This window comes from Mirounga leonina, unplaced genomic scaffold, assembly GCF_011800145.1.
Source record: "Mirounga leonina isolate KUSES-001 unplaced genomic scaffold, KU_Mleo_1.0 Mir_104, whole genome shotgun sequence".
NCBI lineage: Eukaryota > Metazoa > Chordata > Mammalia > Carnivora > Phocidae > Mirounga > Mirounga leonina.
In genome coordinates, this window is record NW_023270231.1 from 20550450 (window position 1) to 20576204 (window position 25755).

Sequence of the window (25755 nt, forward strand, 5' to 3'; positions counted from 1 at the left end):
GTTATGGGTACAGAATCCAGCGCAGTCTTGCAGACTGAGACCAGGAGTATCGCTTTGAGTTTGCAAAACGGGAGTGTTTATCTTTCTCCTGAAAAGAAATCCACGACTCCTGGCAGTTGGAGGAGTTCTGCCGGGAGCACACTCGCCTCTGCCTGAGTCCCCAAGTGTCAGGGGTCCGCGTAGTGGTCGGATACGCGGAGCTGACACCCTTCCAGGGGACCTCCTGTGTACTCTGCCACCCTTCGCGTCCCCTGGCGTCCCCTCGGCATCTTTGGCTCCCCAGCTCCACGATCCACCTTCCCCTCCTCCCTCTCCACTAAGGTGCCTACTCCGGCGATTGCAGAGAGCCCATCTTCCCAGCCCGGGCAAAACCCGGAGAGCTGGAATCCCGCGCCCGGAGCGCCCCGGCGGCCACTGGGCATGCTCCGTTGTCAGGCAGGTTCGGGGCTGCGAGCCGCTCTTGCGCCTCGCGGATTCCTCCCGCGGTCGCGCGTCCTCCTCCTCCGGAGCAGGCAGCCGGCGCATGATGGCGGCGGCGGCGGCGGCGGGGAGCGCCAGCGGCTGTGGCAGCAGCGGCGGCGGCGGCGGCAGCGGCAGCAGCGACACGTCCAGCACTGGCGAGGAGGAGCGGATGCGCCGCCTCTTCCAGACGTGCGACGGCGACGGGGACGGATACATTAGCAGGTACTGGGGAGGTACGCGAAACCGGCTGGGGCACAACCACCCTCTCCGCGCTGCCCTTGACCCCTCCTCTGCCCCCTCGCCCCAACTTCCAGCAAGTTGCTCAGAAGCTCACGGGAAAAGTTGGCTGCGACTCTGAGAACGCGTCGCGGGCTCGGCCACCAAGGCCGAGGGGCTGAGCCGCTCGCCTTCTGGTGGTGCTAGTTGGTCCAACTTTTCCCAGCGCTGTCTTTGTCTGGGCGTTGGGAGACATCTCTTTCGGATGCGAGTCCTCCCCGCGTCTTGGAGCGTTCATGCCTCTGCTGAAACGGGTTCTGGCCACTTGTCCCAGGTAGGAGGGGCTGCCCTGCAGCCTCCGGCTCCTGGGTGAGATGCTATCGCACCGGGCAGCGATCCGTCGTCCGGCTGCTCAGTGGACAGCCCCGCGACTGGACCAGGATAGGGATGCTCTCTCAGTGACAGAGTTTGGGCATGAAAACAGGCTGCGAAGAACTTTCGGGTGCTGCAGAGCCCCTATGTTCCAAACTGCGGAACCCACAGAATGACATGGCTTGCCACCCAGTACTGATTTAAACCTGTTAGCCTGAGGGAAACCAAGCACGCAGGCACAAACTGGGGGTTTAGAGCTGAGTCTGGAATATATAGACCCGACTCCCTACCTCCGCTGGGCAAGCTAACCAGGTGAGTCTCCAGTGGGGTGTGAGGGCGCTTCTGCGAGACCACTTAGAACCCTCAGTGTGTTTGCTTCTAGATTCCCTGTGGGGGCTGTGTTGTGGTTTCAAGCCGCAGGGCTTGGCAAAATAATTCTGCCCACCTTTTAATCACTTATCACACACAGATGGTGAAGAAGGCACTCGCAATGTTTTCTGGTATGCTTCTTTGAAGAGTTGACACAGGGCACGGAAGACCTTCCACGCTGAAATTTGAATTGCCTTCTAGGAAGGCCACCTAAATTGTATATTACATGTTAGTTTAGCCTTTGTCTTGATGATAGTAAAGATCTCTGAAAATCCCAGGCTGCCTCCTGCTGATTGTCCTCGCCTACTTAGAGAAAAAAAAAGTAGGGAATCCTGCCCCCCCCCCCCAATTTTTTTTTAAAAGATCTCTAAAACAGGTAATTTGACATGTAAGATTTTGACAATTAAAAAAATAACTTATTTGGGACTCAATTCAGTTATGATGACTCTTGACTGAATTTTATTACTTTTCTAGAGTTTCATTGGGAAACATTAGAAAGATATCAGAAAACTTTATGGAGTAATTCTATTCTGAAATGAAAAAAAAAATGTAATTCTGGTTGACTCCATATGGATTTTCATCTGGAAGTCTTCCCTTTTTGGGTTCTGTGATGAAAAATTTCATCATATAGTTTAGATTTTTTTCCCTGCTTGAATAGCCTACTTGAATTTCCTACTTGAATGCCCATTATCTTATTTGTGATAATAAAACCACTCTACATTCTTCACATTAGGATGCACAAAGAATTTAATTTCACATGGGCAAGGGTACATACAGAAAACTAGCAAAATTCTCTCCTTTCCTTCCTTTGATTTGGCCTATTAATATGTTGCTTTATCTGAACTATACTTTCTGTACAAATGTTCATATTATTTTGAATGCTGGCTGTATCTGCCCTGAAGAATAATGAATTCTGTAGGCATAATCTGAGGACTTTGTTTTGGAGGATGAGGCATTGTGTGTAAGGGTGTGTTAGTAAACAGATTTCAGATTAGAGTAGAAGCCTGCTAAGGCAAAAGTAGAAAAAACTATCATTCCTTGAGCCATATCACTTTAATACATCTGTGTGAAAGTTGAAAGGTGGTATGTGCAATAATGCACCCTAAGCCATAACTTTACCTGTGGGCAGAGTTGCTTCGGAAGTCATTTTATGCTGTGAAAAACTTGCATTTAGGAGGAGTTCAGGGATAGCAATCTCCTTGCAAGGAGGAACCGAGGAATGTCTCTAGAAGTATGTTTACAGAGCAAGCACAGTTTTACCTGGAATATATGTTTATTTGATACGGCTTGGGAAATGAGGTTAATGAAGATAAGCGGCATTAAATGTCTCCCTCTCTGGAGCTGCTGCTTTGTGCCACTTTTGTTTAATGACCTTTCCTGACCACTCTACAGTGGGTGATAAGGAGTGGAGTGCTGTGAACTTTCTCTTTTATAATCATGAGAGTTGGACTTTCTACACTAAAACCTTAAAAATCTTGGATTCTTTAAAAGGTGTTAAGTTTATGCTCACGGTATACCACTGTATCTGTTAGGATTTCAGTTGGCTATATATAATGGAAAACTAACGGGACAGTCAAAGATGGACTTTCTCACCTAGAGGTCTGGAGGTGGTTCATTCAGGCTGGGACCGCCATTCCACAATGGTGTCAATGCCCAGCTTCCTTCCATCTTTCTGCATCACTATTCTTCATATAAAACATTCATCCTCATGGTTATCTCCTAGTCTTAAAGCGATCGCTCTATTTCCAGCCTCATGTCCAGGTTCCAAGGAGGAAGGTATAAAAGGAAGCTGAAATGAATAGTGCCCATATCATTAAAGTCGAGCTTTCCCAAATCCCTTAATTGAAATCTTATTGGTTAAACTCCATCACCTTACCATGCAGTAGTGTTCTTGCAGTAGAGTTCAAGGAAGCATGTAATTCGATTAGTCACATTGCCTCCTAAACAAAATCTAAGTTCTGTTACTAAGAGCAGGGAATGGATATTGAGGAGGCGAGTAGCAACCAAACCTATAATAAAACTTCCATGGTAATCCTCATTCAGTTATTTTGGCTTTGGTCCTTTGCTTAACTCTTATTCTCAAACAGGAGTGGGCTGGAGATCTCATGTTTGGAGGGAGGCTAGTGGAAGATAGACTGAGAACAGGAGGGGACATGTCAGGGCACACAACCTCAGAAAGACGGAGAGAAAGGGTAGGGCTTTGAATCTTCAGTATTCTCTTGGCCCATACTTCCCCAGCAGGCTGACAAAAAAGGCACCAGCTCACTGGAGATTTCTAGAATTGCTGCCTTGGTCCAGGAACTCCCAACCTTCCCCCAGGCCTCAGAATCATCTCCATGAATAGTTAAACTGGAACAGACAACTACTCTTAGGTGGAGCCAAACTGCGGCTTGGACGGAGTAGAGTTGGGACTGTATAGTGGGACCACAGCAGGCTCTTCTGGTGCATTTCATTAACTTTATGATCACTTAACCCCACATTTTATAGTATTGAATTTTTTGGACCCCATTTACCATGGTATAGGAGGTGGTGGGGTTACTCTATGTGTTGAAATTAATTTCCCTTTGGAATTTTAAAGCTTCCTATTTTTACCTTTCAGTTTAAGAAACTGAGCATTAAGTTTAAACTTAAGTTTAAACATTAAGTTTAAGAAACTTGAATATTTGACAGATACCAAAAACCAACATTTGCCTTTATATCAAGTAGCCAAGCCTCAGCGCAAACATTGGTACCTTAGAGAGAGCTTCCCTGACCACTATATCAAAGTGAGTTAGCTCTTCCCCACCATTATTCGCTGTCATAGTACCAGGGGCTTTCTGCCATGGTACTCTTCACAATCTGTAATTGCACTTCTATTTTCTACTTTGTTTGCCTGTTTATTGTCAGTCTCCCACTAAATGTAGCTTCATGAGCGTAGGAATCATGTTTATTTTGTTAAAATAGTACACTCAGGGGCGCTTGGGTGGCTCAGTGGGTTAAGCATCTGACTCTTGATTTCAGCTCGGGGCTTGATCTCAGAGTGCATGCTGGGTGTGGAGCCTACTTAAAAACAACAACAAAAAAAACAAGCAAATAGACAAAAAAAAACAGTACATTTAGGATCTAGCACAGTATTGGCCTTAAAGTATTCAATCAGTAAATTCTGATGAAGAAATGGCCGACTATAAACACTGGTATGTTCAGGTATTTTGAAAAATCTTTCAACCATTTTCATTTCCAAGCATATTCCATGTTTATAAAGTACTTTAAATGTGAGTGTATTTTATTAAAGAATATTTTCCTTTTTTTAAAAAAAATATTTATTTGAGAGAGAGAGTGAGAGAGGGGTAAGGGACAGAGGGAGAAGCAGTCTCCCCGCTGAGTAGGGAGCCTGATATGGGGCTCAATCCTGGGACCTGGGATCATGACCTGGGTGCCCAGGTGATTCAGTCGGCTAAGCGCCCACCTTTGGCTCAGGTCATGATGATCCCAGGGTCCTGGGATTGAGCCCTGCACTGGGCTCCCCTCCCTCTCCCTCTGCTGCCCCTCCTACTCCCCCTGCTGTACTCTCTCTCTCTGTCAAGTAAATAAATAAATAAATAAAATATTAAAAGAATAACTTCTTTCTGGTTATATAAAAGATATTCTTGTTGAAAAATTGGAAAATGCAGAAATGTTTAAAAATAAAAATTACCAATTATCCCATAACCAAGGAATATCATTTCTGTTTTCCTGGGGACATAGCTACATCATCTCATTCCTCTAGTATATTAAAAATGACTGGATAGGGGCACCTGGGTGGCTCAGTCAGTTAAGCGTCTGCCTTTGGCTCAGGTCATGATCCCAGGGTCCTGGGATCGAGCCCTGCATCGGGTTCCCTGCTCAGCGGAGAATCTGCCTGAGATTTTCTCTCTCTCCCTCTGCCCCCCACCCCTGCTCATGCTCTCTCCATCTCTCTCACAAATAAATTTGAAAAAATGCTTCTTTCCCCCTTAAAAAAATGATTGGATAAAAGGAAAGACATCCCCTGTTCATAGATAGGAAGATTTAATATTGTTATGATAGCGGTGCTCCCCAAAGTTCATCCACAGATTTAATGCAAACTCTCTCAAAATCCAAGCTGCCATTGTGTGCAGAAATTGATAATTTAATCCTAAAATTAATATGGAAATTCAAGGGAGCCAGAATAGTCAAAACAATCTTGAAAAAGAAGAATTAAGGTGGAGGATTCACACTTCCCAATTTCAAAACTTACTGCAAAGCAACAGTCATCAAGACAGTGTGGTATTGGCAAAATGATAGACCTATAGATCAATGAAATAGGACTGAGAGTCCAGAAACAAACCATGTGTCTATAGTGAATTTATTTTCAATAAGAGCATGAAGACAAGGGTTTCAACATCAAGGGTGAAATGTGGAAAGAATTGACTTTTCAACAAATGGGGCTGGGACAACTGCATAGCCACAAGGGGAAGAGTGAACTTGGACACTTTCTTCACATACAAAAATGTATACATTCCTCATATACAAAATGTATGTATTCCTTACATTCCTCATATACAAAAATTAACTCAAAATGGATCAAAAACTTGAATGTTAAGAGCTAAAACTATTAAACTCTTAGAAGAAAACATAGGATAAAATCTTTGTCACCTTGGATTTGGCAATAGATTCTTGTATATGACACCAAAACATAGACTACAAAAGAAAAAATAGATAAATTTGGCTAATAAAAATTTTTAAAACTTGTGCTTCAAAGGACACCATCAGAAAAGTGAAAGACAACCCAAAGAATGGGAAAAAATATTTACAAATCATATACTTAACAAAGGATTTGCATCTAGATTATATAAAGAACTCTTACATCTCAATAATAAAATGATAAACCAATTAAAAATGGACAAAGGATCCAAATAGACTTTTCTTCAAAGAAGATATGCAGATGGCCAATAAGCACATAAAAAGGTGCTCATCATCATTAGCCACTAGGGAAATGCAAATCGAAACTACAGTGAGATAGTCTACGGCCATACCACCCTGAACACGCCCGATCTCATCTGATCTCGGAAGATAAGCAGGGTCGGGCCTGGTTAGTACTTGGATGGGAAACTACAGTGAGACACTACCATACATCCAGTAGAATGGCCATAATCAAAGTCAGATAATAACAAGTGTTAGCAAGGATGTGGAGAAACCAGAATCCTCATACAATGCTGATAGGAATATAAAAAGGTGCAGCCACTTTGGAAAATAGTCTAGTAGATCCTCATAAACTTAAACATAGAATTAACATATATTCCAACAACTCTGCTTCTAGGTATATATGCAAGAGAACTGAAGACATATGTCCTCACACAAACTTGTACATGAACATTCACAGCAGCTTTATTCATAATAGTCAAAGATGTAATTAATCCAAATGCCTATCAACTGATGAATAGACAAGATGTGGTATAGCCGTACAATGGAATATTATTCAGTCATAAAAAAGAATGAAGTACTCTGAAACATGCTACAACATGGATGAGCCTTGAAAGTATTATGCTAAGTAAAAGGGTCCAGTCACAAAAAACTACATATTCTATAATTCTATTTATATGAAATGTCTAGAATATACAAATTTATAGAGACAGAAAGTAGATTAGTGGTTGCTTTAGGGCTGGGGAAAATGGGATTAAAGGATGATAGCTGAAGTGTACGGGATTTCTTTTTGAAGTGATGAAAATCTTTTTTTTTTTTTTTAAGATTTTATTTATTTATTTGAGACAGAGAGAATGAGAGACAGAGAGCATGAGAGGGAAGAGGGTCAGAGGGAGAAGCAGACTCCCTGCCGAGCAGGGAGCCCAATGCGGGACTCGATCCAGGGACTCCAGGATCACGACCTGAGCTGAAGGCAGTCGCTTAACCAAGTGAGCCACCCAGGCGCCCGAAGTGATGAAAATCTTCTAAAGTTGATTATAGTGATAGTTGCACAACTCTATGAATATACAAAAAACCATTGGATCATACACTTCACATGGGTGAATTTTATGGCTTGTGGATTATATCTCAATAAAGCTGTCACCAAAATAAAAACGATTGGAAAATGTGATTTGTAATTATAATATTCCATTATTTATTTAATTTATTTAAGTATTCTTCTATTGTCAGACATTTAGATTGTTTCCAATTATTTGCTTTGGAATTTCATTAAATCGAAGATGCTATAGATTGGGACACACCATTGTTTTCTGTACCAGTCACACTATGATAAGATACATATCATTGGATAGATTTTTAATCTTATTTTTATTGAAAGTTCTGCCTTAAGCTTCTTTAGTCATAGATTTTAATCATATTTTACTGCTGTGCATACATAAAAAAGGAAGACAGCCTGATCAGATTGTTCAAAATAATCCTAAGATTTTTTCACATTTAAAGTGCAAGCCTTCCAAATCACTTTTTGGTTCAGAGTACTGATGTTGGGTCTCAGCACCCAGTGTCGGCCTCAATGACATCAAAATATTCAGAGATGCAGCATTTCTTTAAAGGAGGCGAACTCTTTTCTGTAGGATTGTTTAAGAGACTGACATCTTTCTGTAATCATTGATGTTGGTACTTCTGGTCTTACCAGATCGTGTAGATGGAAGATTCTCCGACAATAGCCAGAACTTGTATTCTTAAGGAAGCATTGAGAGTTATCTAGTCATGTTACCAGGAATGACAACGTGATTCACGCTGCACACGCAGTGGTCACTATGTCAGTGGCAGGCCAACAGAATTATAAGAAACCTTCAGATTTCACAATATTAATTCACTATGCATCTTAGAAGTTTGAAATACAGTATTTAATGTAATGCTAGAATAAACACCTTCATGGTTCCATGTACTGTATTATTAAAGAGTGAATCTAAACTGGAATTATCAATGAAATGTATGAACTAGAATTGCTTTGCAAACATTTTGCTTCATCTTCTTTAGACAAGGAAAGTAACTACAAGAGGATACTGTAGTGTTTAACTAAAGAATTACAGATTTACATAGTAAACAGACTCTATTATTCTTCCCCTGGGCAGTTAGCAGAAATCTGGTTTGGGGAAGCTAGAGAGAGGACTCATTTGGCTTTAAAAGTTACAGGAGACACTTGAACAAAAGTTAAATGGAGTAGAAAGACTATGACTTCTAGATTCCTTGTCTCATGGCCAGGTAGATTCCCAGGACATAAAGATTATTCTTAGAGGTGGTAAGTCTGGAACACAATTTTTGAAAGAGAGCCTTTGGTGATATTCAAAGAACAGCACAACCAAAGCCAAATTTTGAAGAAACTGAATAATACTGAAAGCCTCAAAGCTATAATCAAATTGTAATGTCACTCAGAAAAGCATAAATGGAACCTAAGTGAGGGTAAAAATGAAATCCATTATAATTAATACGAGAGAGAGAATTTTGAATGCGACAAATTTGGTACCTAATCATTCAGAAGAGCCCATTCGGATATATAGTATTTCCTGGTTATTGCATCACACATTCTTTGTATCTAAAGACTCTTAAGAATCATCTAGCGTAGCGCTTCCCAAACACGAATCATTTGTCTACCACATTTATGATTTTTCCATATCACTGACCACAACCTCTTCCTTGAATTTAAGGCAGGTATGTGCAGTAACTGCATATTTGACTTGCATGTCTGAAGATATCTCAAATTTATAAAACAAAATTCCTGACTCTTCTCCCCAACTCTTCTTCCCTCAGTTTTCTCCATTACAGTAAGTGGCTATTCCCTTGCTAGAGGCTCAAGTCAAAAAAATAGTCATCATGCATTCTTCTCTTTTCTAAGAGTACATTCAGTCCATCAGCAAACTCACCAATTCTGCTTTTAAAATATAGCTTCTGACAGTTTCTCATCACCTTTCTACTTTAGGTCCACACCCATCTCACACTGAGATTAGTACAACAGGCTCCTCCTGCCCTGGCCCCCTCAACCCTCCACACACTCAGATTATGCATACTGCAGCCAGGTGACCTACTAAAGAGTAAGTCATATCATGTTATTCCTCTGCAACATAGTGGACAGGGCACTGGATCTGAGTCAGGAAATCTGGGTTCACCTCGGATCTGCTACTAAGTAGTTACGTGACTTGGTACCAGTACCTGCCTCTGTCTTAGTTTCCTTACCTGTAAAGTGAGATGTTAAAACACTCATCTGCTTTCTCCTGCTTGGGGTTTGTTGAAATTCTTGAGTCTGTAGATTTAGTTTTCATCAAATTTGGAAATTAACCAGCCATTATTTTTTTCAAACATCTTTTTTTTTTTTTTAAGATTTTATTTATTTATTTGACACAGAGAGAGAAAGCACAAGTAGGCAGAGAGGCAGGTGGAGAGAGAAGGAGAAGCAGGCTCTCCACTGAGCAGGGAGCCAGACGTGGGGCTCGATCCCAGGACCCAGGGATCGTGACCTGAGCCGAAGGCAGCCGCTTAACCGACTGAGCCACCCAGGCACCCCTTTTTCAAACATCTTTTCTGTCCCTTCTCTAATTTCTTTTTGGGACTCCAATTATGCATGTATTAGATTGCTTGATATTTGCCCACTTGTCATTGAGCCTCTCAATTTTTTCCCCATCTTTTTTTCTTTTTATGTTTCCATTTGGATAGTATCTGTTGTTATATCTTTTTTTTTTTTTAAGATTTTATTTATTTATTTGAGAGAGAGAATGAGACAGAGAGAGAGAGCACGAGAGGGGGGAGGGTCAGAGGGAGAAGCAGGCTCCCCGCCGAGCAGGGAGCCCGATGTGGGACTCGATCCCGGGACTCCAGGATCATGACCTGAGCGGAAGGCAGTCGCTTAACCAACTGAGCCACCCAGGCGCCCCTCTGTTGTTATATCTTCAAATTTTCTGGTCTTTTCTGCAGTGTCTAGGCTATTTTTTTTTTTTTTTTAAAGATTTTATTTATTTATTTGACAGAGAGAGAGAGAGCGAGAGAGGGAACACAAGCAGGGGGAGTGGGAGAGGGAGAAGCAGGCTTCCTGCGGAGCAGGGAGCCTGATGCGGGGCTCGATCCCAGGACCCTGGGATCATGACCTGAGCCGAAGGCAGATGCTTAACGACTGAGCCACCCAGGCGCCCCTCTAGGCTGCTATTAATCTCATTCATATTTCATTGTATTTTTCATTTCAAGAAGTTCCTTTGAATATATGGAATGTATTTATAATAGCTACTTTAACTTCCTTGTCTGCTAATTCCATCATTTCTGTCATTTCTGGGTCTGTTTCTATTGATTACTTTTTCTACTGGTTATGGAACATAGTTCTGTTTCTTTGCATGCCTGATAATTTTTTATTGGAGGCACGATGTTATAACTTGTTGAGTTCTGGCTTTTGTTGTATTCCTTTACTTTGTTCTGCACTTGTCTTTGGATCTTTTGGGAGCTTGCCTTTGAGCTTTGTTATGCAGGATCAGATTAACCTTCAGCCTAGGGCTAATTTAGCCTCTGCAGATCTCTGGAGCTCCCTCTTTCTGAGGCATTCCCTCATCTTCTCTCTGCACCACAAATTCTATCCACCTTGAATTTGCTGAACTTTGTTCTCTGTCTCAGCTCAGTGGAACCACTGGGTTATGTTGGATTCCCTCTCCTGTTCTGCAGCCTGTAAACTGTCTGCAGGCAGTAGGTTGGTATAATTGTAGGCTCCTCTTGCTGGTTTACCTTTACTCAGGGATTCTAGTCTTGTGCTGTCTGTTATATAATGTCTGGAAATTATTATTTCTTATATTTTGCCTGGATTTCTAGTTGTTTTAGGTAGGAAAGTAAATCTAGCCTCTGTGGTTATCTAAAGACCTCAAGTGGAGTCTTGATTTTTCTTTTTCTATGTCTTCAAGTGAGCCTCCCTATTTGGAAACACTGTTTAATTAAGTTTACAAATAAATAATTTTATAATAACATTTACAGCAATATCATACCATTTTTAAGCTACTACCTACAGCCAAGGCCCACATATATATATTTTTAAACAGCTAACATTATTGGGGCAGTCATTTGAGCTCAGTCATTTGAGCATCTGACTCTTGGTTTCGGCTCAGGTCATGATCTCGTGGTTTGAGCCCCGAGTCAGGCTCCATGCTCAGTGTGGAGTCTGCTTCAGATTCCTTCTCCCTTTTCCTCCCCATCTGCCCCTCCCTGCTTATGCATGCTCTCTCTCTCTCAAATAAAGAAGTAAATAGACAAATAAATAAAATCTTAAGAAAAAACCAGCTAACATTATTGAGTGCTGTGTGCTAACCTGTATGCTAAGCCAACACCTTATATACATGACCTCAGTTACTACTCACAATAGCCCCTTTGAAAAGAGAATTATTATTATATTCAATTTAAAGACGAGAAAAACAGGCTAAGAGATATTGTTATTTGCTCAAGTTTCCACAGTTAGTAAGAACCGAACGTCAACTGATGTCTCTGGTTCTCAAATGAAGGTCTTGACCACTATTCAGTGTTGCTTTTCACATGTGTGTCTTTAACATATTTTCTAACAGCTTTATTGAGATATAACTTGCATACTATACAATCTGCCCATTTAAAGTATACAATTCGGGGCGCCTGGGTGGCTCAGTGGGTTAACATCGGCTCTTGAGCTCAGCTTAGGTCTTGATCTCAGGGTCATGAATTCAAGGCCTGTGTTGGGCTCCAGGCTGGGTGTGGAGCCTACTTAAAAATAAATAAATAAATAGATAGATAGATAGATAGATAGATAGATAGATAGATAGATAGAACAATTCAATGTGTGTGGTTTTTTTGTTGTTTTGCTTTTTGTTTTTGGTATATTCACGATTTTGCAGAAAGAAGCCCTGTACCCTTTAGCAGTATTCTTCCATCTTTCCCCAAACTTTCCAGCCCTAAGCAACCATTAATTTACTTTCTGCCTCTATAGATTTGCCTACTATGGACATTTCATGCAAATGGAATCATATATTATGTGACCTTTTTTGCTTGTGTTTTGGTGACATATCCAAGGAGGCTTTGTCTAACCCAAGGTCACCTATGTTTTCTTCTAAGAGTTTTATAGTTTTAGTTCCTACATTTAGGTCTATGATCCATTTTGAGTTAATATTTGTGTATGATGTGAAGAAGGGGTCCAGGTTCATTCTTTCGCACATGGATATCCAGTTGTCCTAGCACCATTTGTTGAAAACACTATTCTTTTCCCATTTTCTTGGCAACTTTGCCAAAAACCAGTTGACCATAAATGTAAGGGTTTATTTTTGGACTTTCAGTTCTTTTCCGTTGATATATATGCCTACTCTTATACCAGTCCTACACTGTCTTGATTACTGTTGCTTTGTCGTAAGTCTTGAAATCAGAAAGTGTGAATCCTTCCACTTGGTTCTTCTTTTTTTTCAAGATTTTTTGGCTATTCTTAGTCCTTTGAATTCCCATACAGATTTTAGAATAAGCTTGTCAATTTCTTCAACCCAAGCAGCTGCGATTTTTTGATAGGGATTGAATTGAATATACAGATCAATTTGTTCACATGCGTTTTTAGTAACTTTATTTTTTCAGGGTATTTTTGTTTTTTCCCCTAGGCTGCATTTTTATTTTACAGTCCTTTTATTTTGAGTTCAGTATATTAGTGAAGGTCTAAATAATGGCATATGTTTATGGAAGCCTTTAGTTTATAATCAATTAATCTACACATTATCTCATGTCATCCTTGCAACAGGAATTAATATCTCTATTTTAAGACAAGGAGCCACGATAACAAAGCCTCTGGGGGAAGGATGAATCTGTGGTCCTACTTGAGGGCCTTTTCCATCATACATGCTGCCAAGCTAACACAAAAAAATGCATTTTCCCCAAAGCCTTACGTTTCTTTACTGTTTAATTTACCCAAGGCCTATGGTGAGGGTGAATTTTCATTTTATAACTGGCTTCTTAGCGTAAATGGGAATGGCATTTAAATATTTGGTACAGAAGGTGATGCATTTACATTCTAAATGAAGTTCCAGGGGAGTCTCAGCTGGGGAGACTCTCTGTTGTTCCGCAAATTGAAAATCTCTTTTAAGTGTTAGTCCCAGAGTAGAAACCATATGGAGAGAAAGGGCATTTCTTTTTTTTTTTTAAAGATTTTATTTATTTGACAGAGAGAGACATAGTGAGAGAGGGAACACAAGCAGGGAGAGTGGGAGAGGGAGAAGCAGGCTTCCCACCGAGCAGGGAGCCCGATGCAGGGCTCATCCCAAGACCCTGGGATCATGACCTGAGCCGAAGGCAGACGCTTAACGACTGAGCCACCCAGGCGCCCCGAGAAAGGGCATTTCTTTAGAGAACAGTTAATTGTCAGCTTCTCATTGTCATTTCAAAATGTCAGTTTAAATATGTAAATGAGTAATTCCTAAATTCATGCCATTGATTATTGCTGATTACCTGATGGGAGAAAAAAAGTTGGGTCAGCAGGCCTGGGTAAGGACTCCCGGACTTACTCATTTTTCAAACATTTGGATTCCTAATGAAGTTAGAATGTAAACAAGCACATTTCTAGATTGACCAATAAGCATTACATGTGTCTATCTGATGGGACAGATGTTAGTTGAGTTTAAGTGTAGCCCTCAGTTGAATATTTAGTTGTAACACTTGTGCTTGGAAAATTCTAGATAGATGAGCTTTGTGTTTATTATTATTTTTTTAACATTCACAACAACTAATGTAGATGTAGAAGATACTTAAAATGCATTTTATTTTAGACTTGATGTTGGTGTTAATTGGGCATCTATTTAACATAATGGCAGGCACCATTGATTACACCTGTTGTCTATTGTTTAAAACATCAGTATATGCAAATTTGTGATACAGATGAAGGAGTTAAGAAAATAGGTGGGGTGAAGGGCAGCATTTGTGTAAAAATGTGGCTGCATTTCCTTTAAATGTCAGAGTTTTTCACTTATTTACAAAAATTCAGAACCTCTTTCTGGGAAATAACAAATTTAACAGAACATCTCATTTCAGTAAGGGTGTTACTATGACAATTTTATGTACTATAGAGTCCTAACCTAAGTTTATTTCATGGTAATAAACAGGATGAAAATCAGTGTGAGGATACTGTTAGGGAAGTAGTTATTCTTCTAAAAAGTGTGATGGCAGTTTTATATTTATTATAAGCAGAGTGAAATCAGTGCTGCTTATCCTCCTCCACCTTCTTGGTTCCGTAAGTTCCTTTATTCTTAATCACAGTTATTGTCCTAGTGTCCTAACTTGTAAGCTCAGCCCATCCAGGCCTCTCTATGTGGACGCCAAAGTCATTTTTCACAAACATTTTTCTGTAACTGAGCAGGAAGCTCTTCTTAAAATCCTTCAACCATTGTCCATTTCTTTTGGATAAGTTCGGACTCCTTCTAAAGACTTTTAATTTAAGGCCCTTGGTCATCTGGCACAGTGACTATATCTCTGCCTAGCATGATCTGCCACAGTCCGCCCCTCCAGCGTGCCTGCCCAGCTGTTCCAAGCATCATGCTTCGCACACACAGTTCCTTCTCTCCCCATCGTCTACCCGATGAGCACCTTCTTATTTTTTTCTAGACTGTTCTCATGGAGCTCTTTCTCTGGAGACTTCCCTCATGCCTCGAGATCTTACACACACTCCTAGGCCAGCACTGCTTACATTTCATATTTTCACTGTTTCCATTTGCTGCCTCTCCATACTTAATATACTTAAGACAGAGACTACACTTTTTTTTGCCTTTTGTCTTTGTAACCTCAGCGCCCAGCATTTAATAGAAACTGAATAAATAGATAAAAGTGTTCATTGGGTAATAGTAATTTCAAACACTTTAGAATTTTTAGAAAAAGATTCTTCAGGATCTGTCCAGTTCAGAAGAAGCTGAGGAATTTATATTTGAAAATGCATTTCGTGTGCATTTTACCTAATCTAACATATCAGTATGGTGGGGATTCAAGGCCCCTGCTGCCAACTAGTCATGTGATGTTAGGCAAGTTACACAAGCCTCTCCAATCAGTTACTTCTTCTGTAAAATAATTTTAACAACTTTTCCAGGACTGAAATACCTTTATTTTGTAGTCTCTAGATCCTAGCTCAGGATTTTGGTGGCAGCATATTCATGCTGCTTACATTAGTCTCTATTGGGCAACTGGTGTTTGTTTATGAGCTAACCCTGATGAATCCATAGTTTCTCTATAGTAGTAGCTGTTCTCATCCTGGGAGGGTATGTGCTCTGGTAAGCGCTGTGAATTGTGTAAGACTGTTGAATCTCAGATCTGTACCTCTGAAACAAATAATGCAATATATGTTAAGAAAAAAAAAAAAGAAGAAGAAGAAGGTAGCGGGAGGGGAAGAATGAAGCGGGGGAAATCGGAGGGGTAGACGAACCATGAGAGACGATGGACTCTGAAAAACAAACAGGGTTCTAGAGGGGAGGGGGGTGGGAGGATGGGTTAGCCTGGTGGTGGGTATTGAGGAGGGCACATTCTGCATGGAGCACTGGGTGTTATGCACAAACAATGAATCATGGAACACTTCATCTAAAACTAATGATGTAATGTATGGGGATTAACATAAGAATAAAAAAAAACCAATAGCCTTTAATACCACCTAGTAGGTAGTATTTTCAAAAGCAATGAACTGTTGGTTGGGTTTTTTTGTCTATTCCTAAGTACTGGTTATGAGATGAAGTGAACTTAAAAACTATTCTTACTTTTGTGTCCTAGTTACTAAAAAGTTGATAGACAGGTGTCCACATGGTTCTATCTTGACTCTCTCAAGGTATATAAAAGTTTAGAAAGAGAAGATTTTCAAATTAATATTTTATAGACCACTTTTCTGAGCCTATTCCTCTGTGGTTACTAGGTATTTGCAGTAAACTAACATTTTAAAGTAATGATAGAATAAAAATAAGGGAATATGCCCAGTCATAACTTGTATCATAGTAATTTCAATTTAACTCTGCCTACCAGATTATAAGCTTCATGAATGGGACAACTGTGCCTTTATATCTCTCATACTCATACCACCCAACACCATCCCTTGTACATAGATGCTATGTACGTAGATGCTAAGTCAGTGTTGAATGAATGAACTGATGGATTATTATTCCTTGAAGATAAAATTATATTGCTGCTTCCACACTCACAAGATAGAATTTTCATTTTTTTCATTCCCAAAATAGAGAAAAACTCCTATGCCGATGTTAACCTGTCTAACTGTATGCTTCCATGCTTCCAGAATTACCATCTGAGAAATAACATGGGATGAGGAAATTGCAAAGGATATTGTCTTTTGATCTTGTAAGGTAATTTGTTAAAGCCCCCTCCCTATTCTGATATAAAATACAGGTTCCCTTGAAGGAAGAGTTACTATTCACAGTGGTTTGTCACTTTCTAGATTTCCTTGTGAATCTTCAGTACTCAGAGCCTCTGAAAACAATCATAGGAGAGTGAATTTAAGAATATTGATTTTCATTTTCATTTAATTTAATTTAATTTTTCAAAGATTTTATTTATTTACTTGAGAGAGAGAGAGTGTGTGTATGAGAGAGAGAGCACAAACAGGGCGCAGAGGGAGAGGGAGAAGCAGACTCCTCCCTGAGCAGGGAGCCCACTGTGGGACTCGATCCCAGGACCCTGAGATCATGACCTGAGCCAAAGGCAGACGCTTAACCAACTGGGCCACCCAGGCACCCCGATTTTTATTTTTAGGCATTCATTGAATGCCCACTGTATGCGCGGAGGAATACAGAGATGGGTGTGTTATAACTCCCACCCTCAAGGAGTATTTGGTCTTATGCAATAAGTCCACCCATGACCAGAAATGAGGAAAAGTGCAATGTGCTTAGGAAGGTTCCGGGAAAGGAGAAAAACCACCAGCTGGGCTTTATAGAAGGGTATTGTTCTAGTCAAGGCTGAGTTTGTTGCAAGGAAAAGGGACCAGGCCCACAATGGCCACTGAGCTTCACTTCCCCTCCTTGATCATGGCCTCTTTCTTTACTTCAGCCAGGTGGCTCTAGTGATTGCTCACGTTGTTCTCTGCTTCCCTGCTCTCTCCCCCAACACTGAGGAGCCCCGTGCAACACTGATGACCAGGGGAGACCACCCTCCAGAGGCCTGGCTTCCTTTGTGGCTGCCTGAAGAGTCAGGTTCACAGCCTGAGGTGTTGTGGAGGTCACACCCTGAGGGGCAGCAGTCAGTGAGAGACAGGAGATGGGAGGAACCAGTTGATAAGTTGCTCCTCCTTCTCCCTGAGAAACTATTCTGAGTGCAGTCGTTTCTAATGGCCTCTCTGGAGACATTGTGTAAGACCAGATAACCAGCTGTTTTAAAGTGGTGGCCAGCTTGGTTATGCACCCCCTTATATTGGTTCTCCCCACTCTTTCCTCACTTAGCTTTCCCCTTCACTCTTGCTTCCCTGAGATTGCACCCCCAATAAAATAGAAGCATGTAAGCTTAAAGTAGAACCCATATAAACAGTTCATGGAAAGGAGATTATTGTTTAAATACATTGGGCTGCATAGCCCCTGAGCCTAATTGCCAAAAAAAAAAAATCATCCAATAAGGAAAAATATAAAGAAAATGAGATCATTCTTAATCTCATCCACTTAAGATCATAAACACACAAAGAGATGCACACACAGATAGGATGTAGTGCCCATTATTAGTTGCCCCCACACTCTCTACCCTCACTTCTCTTCTTCTCAGCAGATCCCTATCGGAAGTGCAGGCAGCCACTCTGCCTACAAGAAACCCCAGTGTCACAGGGTCCCACTTCCAAATGTAAGGGGAAGCCTGACTGATCTAACGTCATCCTAGCCTCTTAGCAACAGTTGGGTTAGGAATGGGCATTTGAGGCAACTTGGACTAATGAGTCTCTAGAAAAAGTTTTCTGGAGATTTCTGGAAAAGTTTTCCACATTCTTCTGGTAGAGTTTCTGGAAGCAACTCCTTCTCTCCTTTCCTTCCAAGTGGGACATGGACCTGAAGAGGATGCAGGTGTCCTCGATTATCAGTAGCAGCCACCCACAGATCCAAAGGGAAATTAATACTAGGATGAAGACCACACATTGAAGGGAGGGAACAGCATGGAAAAAGCTAGAGCCCTGATGATACTGACTGAACCACGGAAACCCACCCTGCCTCTAGACTTCCTATTGTATAAGCCAATACATTTCTTTATTAAAGACTGCTTGAGTTATATCTTTTTGATTTATATGCCAAAGCATCCTAGAACACTCATGTGTTTATGTAAATGGGATTTTACTATGCATGCTGTTTTGTAATCTGCTTTTTCCACAAACTGTATCATATAAACTTTCCATGTAAATGTAGATCTTGTATCACCATTTAAAATTTATTCCATGGTTTGTGTGTGTATAAAACTTGATATATTATGCTAGTTATCTCTCTATAGAAATTTTTTTAAAATTTAATTTATTTATTTGACAGAGAGAGACACAGTGAGAGAGGGAGCACAAGCAGGGGGAGTGGGGGAGGGAGAAGCAGGCTTCCCACGGAGCAGGGAGCCCGATGCGGGGCTCGATCCCAGGACCCTGGGATCATGACCTGAGCCGAAGGCAGACGCTTAACGACTGAGCCACCCAGGCGCCCCCTCTCTATAGAAATTTAATTTTACTTTCTGTCTTAGTTATTTGTTGCTTGCCCCAAAACTCAGTGGCTTAAAACAGCACATATTTATCATCTCAGTTTCATGTGTCTTGAGTCAAGGCACAGCTTAGTTGGGTCCTTTGTTTTAGGGACTCTCAGAAGGCAGCAGTCAAGGTATCAGCTAGAGCCAGAGTTATCTTCAACTGGGCAGGATCCATTTCCAAGGTCATGCAGTGGTTGCTGACAGGATTCAGTTCCTCGAGGGCTGTTGGATGAGGGCCTCAGTCCCTTGCTCACTATTGACCAGAGGCCACCCTTACCAAGTTCCTTACCAAGTGTTCCTCTTTACCAGAGCAAACACATGAGAAGCCAGAGAGAGAGTGCCAGCAAGAGAGAAGTCAGTCTTTTGTAACCTGGTCTCAGATGTGACATACCATCACTTGTGCCATATTCTGTTCTTCAGAAGCAAGTCACTATTTCCAGCTGATGTTCAAGAGGAGGGGGGTCACACAAGGGTGTGACAACCAGGAGGCAGGGATCATTGGGAGCTATTTAGAAGGCTGCCCATCACACTTTCTTGTATAAGCAGTGTTGTGGTAAATATTCTTATATATGCATCTTCGAAAACTCCTTCTGTTATGGGTTGAATTGTGCCCCCCCCCATTCATATGTTGAAGTCCCAACCCCCAGTACCTCAGACTGTGACTATATTTGGAGATAGGGTCTTTCAAGAGGTAAATAAGGTTTAAGTGAGGCTTTGGGGTAGGCCCTAATCCAATATAACTGGTGTCCCTATAAGAAGCGATTAGGACATAGATCCATGCACAGAGGGAGCCCATGTGAGGACATAGGGAGAAAACGGCCATCTACAAGCCAAGGAGAGAGGCCTCAGAATGAAGCCAGCCTGCTGACACTTCCAGTCTCCAGAACTGTGAGGGCAAAAGCAAATTTCTGTTGTTTAAACCACCCAGTCTGTGGTACTTTGTTATGGCAGCCCTAGCAAACTAATAAACCCTTCCATTAATATCTGGGTTAATGTATTACTAATTGCCTTCCAGAATTTACTTTGCCATCAGCAATATATAAAAGTGCCTGTTTCCTCACATATTCAGTAACATTAAGTGTTATTACCTTTTTTTAAAAAAGATTTATTTATTTTAGAGGGGGAGAGAGAGAGAGCGTGCGCATGCATGCATGTCCACAGGGCCAGTTGGGGCCGGGGCCGGGCAGAGGCAGAGGGAGAGGGAGAAAGAATCCTAAGCAGGCTCTGTGCTGAGTGCAGAGCCCGACATGGTACTCAGTCTTACCACCTGGAGACCATGACCTGAGCCAAAACCAAGAGTTAGATGCCCAGCTGCGCCGCCCAGGAGCCCCTTTACTACCATTTTTAATCTTCATCAATCTGACATCTGAATGATGGTATGAGTTAATTTTACAATTATTCAAATCCTAGTGAGTTTGGACATGTTTTCCATTTATTTATTGACTATCTGTATTTCTAATATGTGAATTTTTTCTATGCTCATTTTTTCTGTTAGGGAATTTGTTTTTCTTTTTGACTTATAATAAGTCTTTGTATGTTGGGGACATTAATTTTTTGTCAGGTTGCAAATGTTTTCTCTCAGTTTTGCTTTCTTTTAAAATTTGTGTTATCTTTTGCAAAATGTAAGCTTTAAATTTTTGTGGAGCCAAATCTGTCACTTTCTTCTTTTACTTTTGCCCATGTTAAGGCTCTAATGAACTCAGGAGATAAATATTGATATTATTTTCTTATAGCTATCTTATGGGTTCATTTTGTAACTAAAATATCTAATCCCTATGTATTTATGTGCATATAGTTTACATGAAAGGAAACATCATTTTTTCCCCTAAATGGTTAGTAAATTGTCCTAATCCCATTTAATGAATCTATCCTTTCCCTATTGATTTGAAAATACACGTTTTATTGTGTACTGACTTTAAAAATATATATTCACATCTGGGGCGCCCGGGTGGCTCAGTTGGTTAAGCGACTGCCTTCAGCTCAGGTCATGATCCTGGAGTCCCGGGATCGAGTCCCACATCGGGCTCCCTGCTCGGCAGGGAGTCTGCTTCTCCCTCTGACCCTCCCCCCTCTCATGTGCTTGCTCTCTCTCATTCTCTCTCTCTCAAATAAATAAATAAATAAAATCTTTAAAAAAAAAATTAAAAAATATATATATATTCACATCTGATTATGGATCCTACATTTTCTTTTACTGATCTCCATGTTCTTGTATTAATACTGTTATTTTATAATATTGTTCAATATTTCATAAGATTTGCTTTCCTTCATCATCTATCCTCAACACCCTTCCCCTCTCCCCCTGCCAAAAAGCTATCTTGGCTATTTTCAGGCATTTTTTCCTCCCAAAAGAACTTTCGAAATTCCACTGAACTTTAGCTGGAATTGTGATACATTTTGAAATTAATTTAGAAAGAATTGATATCTTTGTAAGCCAGTTGTTTCATAAGAGAGATTGTACGTCTCTATATTTACTTAATATTTTTTGAAATGTCACTCAGTGGTTTTTCTCATATTTATGCCTTATTTCTTGTTTTGTTTCTATCTTACCCTCCAAATTTTTTGCTATCATGAATGGAGCTTTTAAGAAAATTTTTTTCTAGTTGATAACTGATGGCATTATATATATTTAAGCTACTTCTTTTGTCTGTTCAAATATTTATTCAACCAATATTTATTAAGTGCTTAGTATGTGATATACACTCTTCTAAGCACTTAGAATATAGAGATGAACAAAATAGACCAAATTCTCTGCCCTCAAGGAATTTACATTCTTTCTGTGAGGGGTGGGAGAATGAGATAAATAGTAAACACAAAAACAAAATATGACCTGTCAGGTGGTGAGAAATACCAAATTGTAGAGAGGTATGAGAGATTAACTTTAGCATTAAATAGAGTAATAAGGGGAGACTTCACTGAGAAAATAATTTTTGAGCAAAGACATGAAGAATTAAGGAATAGTCATTTCTTTATGAGGAGGAATTAGGTTCCTGATTGAAGGAACAGCAAATACAAAAGCCATGAGATAGATGCTGGTGCATTCAAAGAATAAGGAGGTCAGTGTGTCTGGAGTGAGAAAGGGAAGAGCAGTAAAAGACAAGTGAGGAGGCAGATTTTACGACCTTGTAGATTACTGTAAGGCCTTTGGGTTGGTTGGCCTGTGGGTTAGTCTGAGTGAGCATTTCCTGCTTAATTCTGGAAGATTGTACTTTGTCCGTTTTCTTCTCATAAACTCCTCAGCCCATTCAGTTCTTGCGTCTGTCCCCCTCATTGATCCATATTATCACTCCATGGAAACAGTGCTAAGTCCACTAGTGACCTTCTTGTCAGTAAATAAAATGGGTATTTTCAGTCCTTGCCGTGTATCCCCTGTCAGTGATGGGTTGTGTTGACCATTGTTGGCCTCTTGAAGTACCCTCTTGTCTGGGCTCCCATGACCCACAGCCTCCTTGCTTTCCCCCCACCTCTGTGGCTCCCCTCCTTTTCCATCTCATTTGCAGGCTCATCTCTTCTCCCTGACTATTGAGGGCCAGGATTTCTCGAGGCCTCAAGTTTTCCATTCCTCTCTAGGTGTTCATGTCTCGTCTCTCCTGTTTCAGCTTCACTTGTCTTTGTAGATACCAGTGGTTCCCCAGTAAATGTCCAGCTCAGACTTCTCTTCAGAGCCTCGGACCTGAGTAACCAAGGAACTCAACTGCCTATCTATCATCGCCCACCAGATATTTCTAAAACATCTCAAACTCCACAGGTCCAATATTGGACTCATGGTCTCACCACAGAATCTAATCTTCCAGCTTTGCTATCTCAGTGAATGTGACCACTGTGCACCCACATACACAAGCCAGGAGAAACCTTGACATCATTCTTGACACCCCTCATCACCTCCCATATTAATTTCATCACCAAGTTCTATTATTTTCCATCTTTATTACTCCCACCCTAATTCTCTCTAAACTTTGAGTACTGAAATACTCCTAGCTGACTTCCTGTGTTTCCTTAGGCCCTCCTCCAATCCAGTCTCCACACTATAGCCTGAGAGTTCTTTTTGAAATGCCAATCTGCTCATATAGCCCCTGCTTAAATCCCTCCAAGTGAGACAGAAACCTCAACTTGGCCAACAAAGGCCCTGCATGGTTCTACCCCCTCCTGGCTCTCCGGCTAGCAACCACTTTAGTCTTCTTCTTTTTTTCAAGTTTTATTTATTTAAGTAATCTCTACACCCAACATGGGGCTTGAACTCATGACCCGGAGATCAAGAGTCACGTGTTCTCTTGACTGAGCCAGCCAGGCGCCCCTCTAGTCTTTGAATGTCTGTTTCTCCAATGCATTCTGCTCTCAATTTCCTTTTGATTCTCATGCAGCTGGATGCGTCCTGCTATTCCTGAACTTGTGCGCTCAGTTCAAGGGTCAACCTTTCAGCCTTCCTTGGCCCTCTCATCCTCCTTGCCTTCAGAGCACTTATTTCAGTTTGTAATGATATGTTTATTTGTGGGAATGCTTGATTAACGTATTTCTGGCCCACTCAACCACGAGCTCCATGAGAACAGGGACTGTGTCTGTTTTTGTTCACCACTGAATGCTCAGTCCTAGCTCAGTAACCTGGCACATTGTAGGTATTCAGTAAATATTTGTGGAAAGAATCAATGCAGTCCCTTTTGCTTAGAATGAAACCAAAAAGGTGCATTTTTGCATAACTGGCACACTAGTACATTTATTTTTATTTGCATAAGGAATTTATTTCCATAAACATAAAAAGTGCCCTTTTTTAGAAGTTTCTAAGTTTTTCTGGAGTTGTTAGGGAAGAAGATCTGATGTAACTGCCCTTTATCCTTTGTGCACACCACCTGGACTCAGGATTGAGTAAATGCAAAGATTCTGTGCTAATAGCTATCCAACACTGTTAATGATATTTCCAAATATATTAAAGATGTTGTTTTGACTTGGGTAAAATCCACTTTCTGGAGGCTTCAGGAAATGAGTGCAGCCTGAGGTGCTTTTCCTACTGTTTCTGCTGAGTACTGTCCTGGAGATTGTGAAACAAGCAGCCAGGAAAACCCAAGTCTGTGCCCAAATTTGAGATTAGAGGTGTGAGGTGTTTTAAAAGGACGCAAGGGGGGGCGCCTGGGTGGCTCAGTCATTAAGCGTCTGCCTTCGGCTCAGGTCATGATCCCAGGGTCCTGGGATCGAGCCCCACGTCGGGCTCCCTGCTCAGCGGAAAGCCTGCTTCTCCCTCCCCCGCTCCCCCTGCTTGTGTTGCCTCTCTCACTGTGTCTCTCTCTGTCAAATAAATAAATAAAATCTTAAAAAAAATAAATAAATAAAAGGAGGCAAGGCCCGGAAGTAGAAAGTGGGTGAATGGCTGGGTCAGCTGAGGTCACATCACCACATGGACAGTTCCAGAAGGCCAGAGGCCTAGCTCTATGGCAGATCTGCAACTAGTTTTAACATATTTTGACCTGACTTTGACAAGTCCAGCAAGAAAAGTACCCACTTTTATTTTTTATTTTTTATTTTTTTAAAGATTTTATTTATTTATTTGACAGAGACAGAGACAGCGAGAGCAGGAACCCAAGCAGGGGGAGTGGGAGAGGGAGAAGCAGGCCTCCCGCCAAGCCGGGAGCCCGATGTGGGACTCAATCCCAGGACCCTGGGATCATGACCTGAGCCGAAGGCAGTCACCTAACCAATTGAGCCACCCAGGCGCCCGAAAAGTACCCACTTTTAATCTTATTTACTTCTCTCATTTTCTAATGTCTGTGTGGACATTAACAGGGGAAGGTTCTCATGCATGTGCGTTCAACTTTTTTACTTTACCATTCAGACTGACCTTCATTACGGAAAACATTTTTAAATGTATCAGTAAAGTGTAATCATTTTTGTTTATTTAGTTGTATGCCCTCTGTTTAGTAAGGTCTCACTCCTGCTATTCTTGGATGCCTGATTGTCTGATGGAAAGAAGCTTAGCTTCTTGCAGCCCTTCCTGAATTAAGAATCCTTTTGGAGCAAAGGATCTCTTTGGGATTCTACTGTAAACTGTAGCTTCCAGAATAGTTGCTGTTGTAAACAGCTGTGGGTATTTTTTTCTGATGCAAAGCGTCCAGCCTTTAATATCTGTTCTAATTATTTCTCGTATGTCTCCAAGAGGCAGGCAGTGTAGAATCGTGACATACAGAATGGATTCTGGAGTTCTAATACCAACTCCATCATAAACAAGCTGTGTGACTTTAGGCAAGTACTTAACACTTTCATCCCTAGGTTTCCTGATCTGTACAATGGGGGTACAATAGTTCCTATACAGCCTATTATTATAAATGGGGTTGTTCAGAATGGGAAATGAATTACTATTTGAAAGAGTGAGTTACTGTTTTTAGGATTGCTTGGCTTATAGCAATTACTGTTTCTAAAATAGAATAAATGTGATAAAGTTCCAGAAACCAGTACTTCTTAAATTTCAGTGTGCATAGAAATCATTTGGGGGTATTATTAAACTGCGGACTCTGACTGTAGTTGTGGTGTGGGATCTGAGATTCGGCATTTCTTTCTTTTCTTTCCCTCCCTCCCTCTTTCCTTCCTTCCCTCCTTCCTTCCTCCACACCCAGCATGGAGCCCAGCATGGGGCTTGAACTCATGACCCTGAGAGCAAGACCTGAGCTGAGATCAGGAGTCGGCCACTGAACCCGCTGAGCCACCCAGGCGGCCCTCGGCATTTCTCAGGAGCTCCCAGGTGTTGCAGATGCTGCA

The 25755-nt window shown here is 41.2% G+C and overlaps 1 protein-coding gene across 1 annotated transcript in view; it reads left to right on the plus strand.

Moving 5' to 3' along the window:
* Nucleotides 1–477: 477 nt before the first annotated feature.
* MCC (MCC regulator of WNT signaling pathway) overlaps nt 478–25755 on the plus strand; it is a 396253-nt gene continuing 370975 nt past the window's right edge. The window contains exon 1 of the mRNA XM_035015375.1: nt 478–684. Coding sequence (XP_034871266.1) covers nt 524–684 — 161 coding nt within the window. The 5' untranslated portion in view covers nt 478–523. The remainder of the gene's footprint in view (nt 685–25755) is intronic.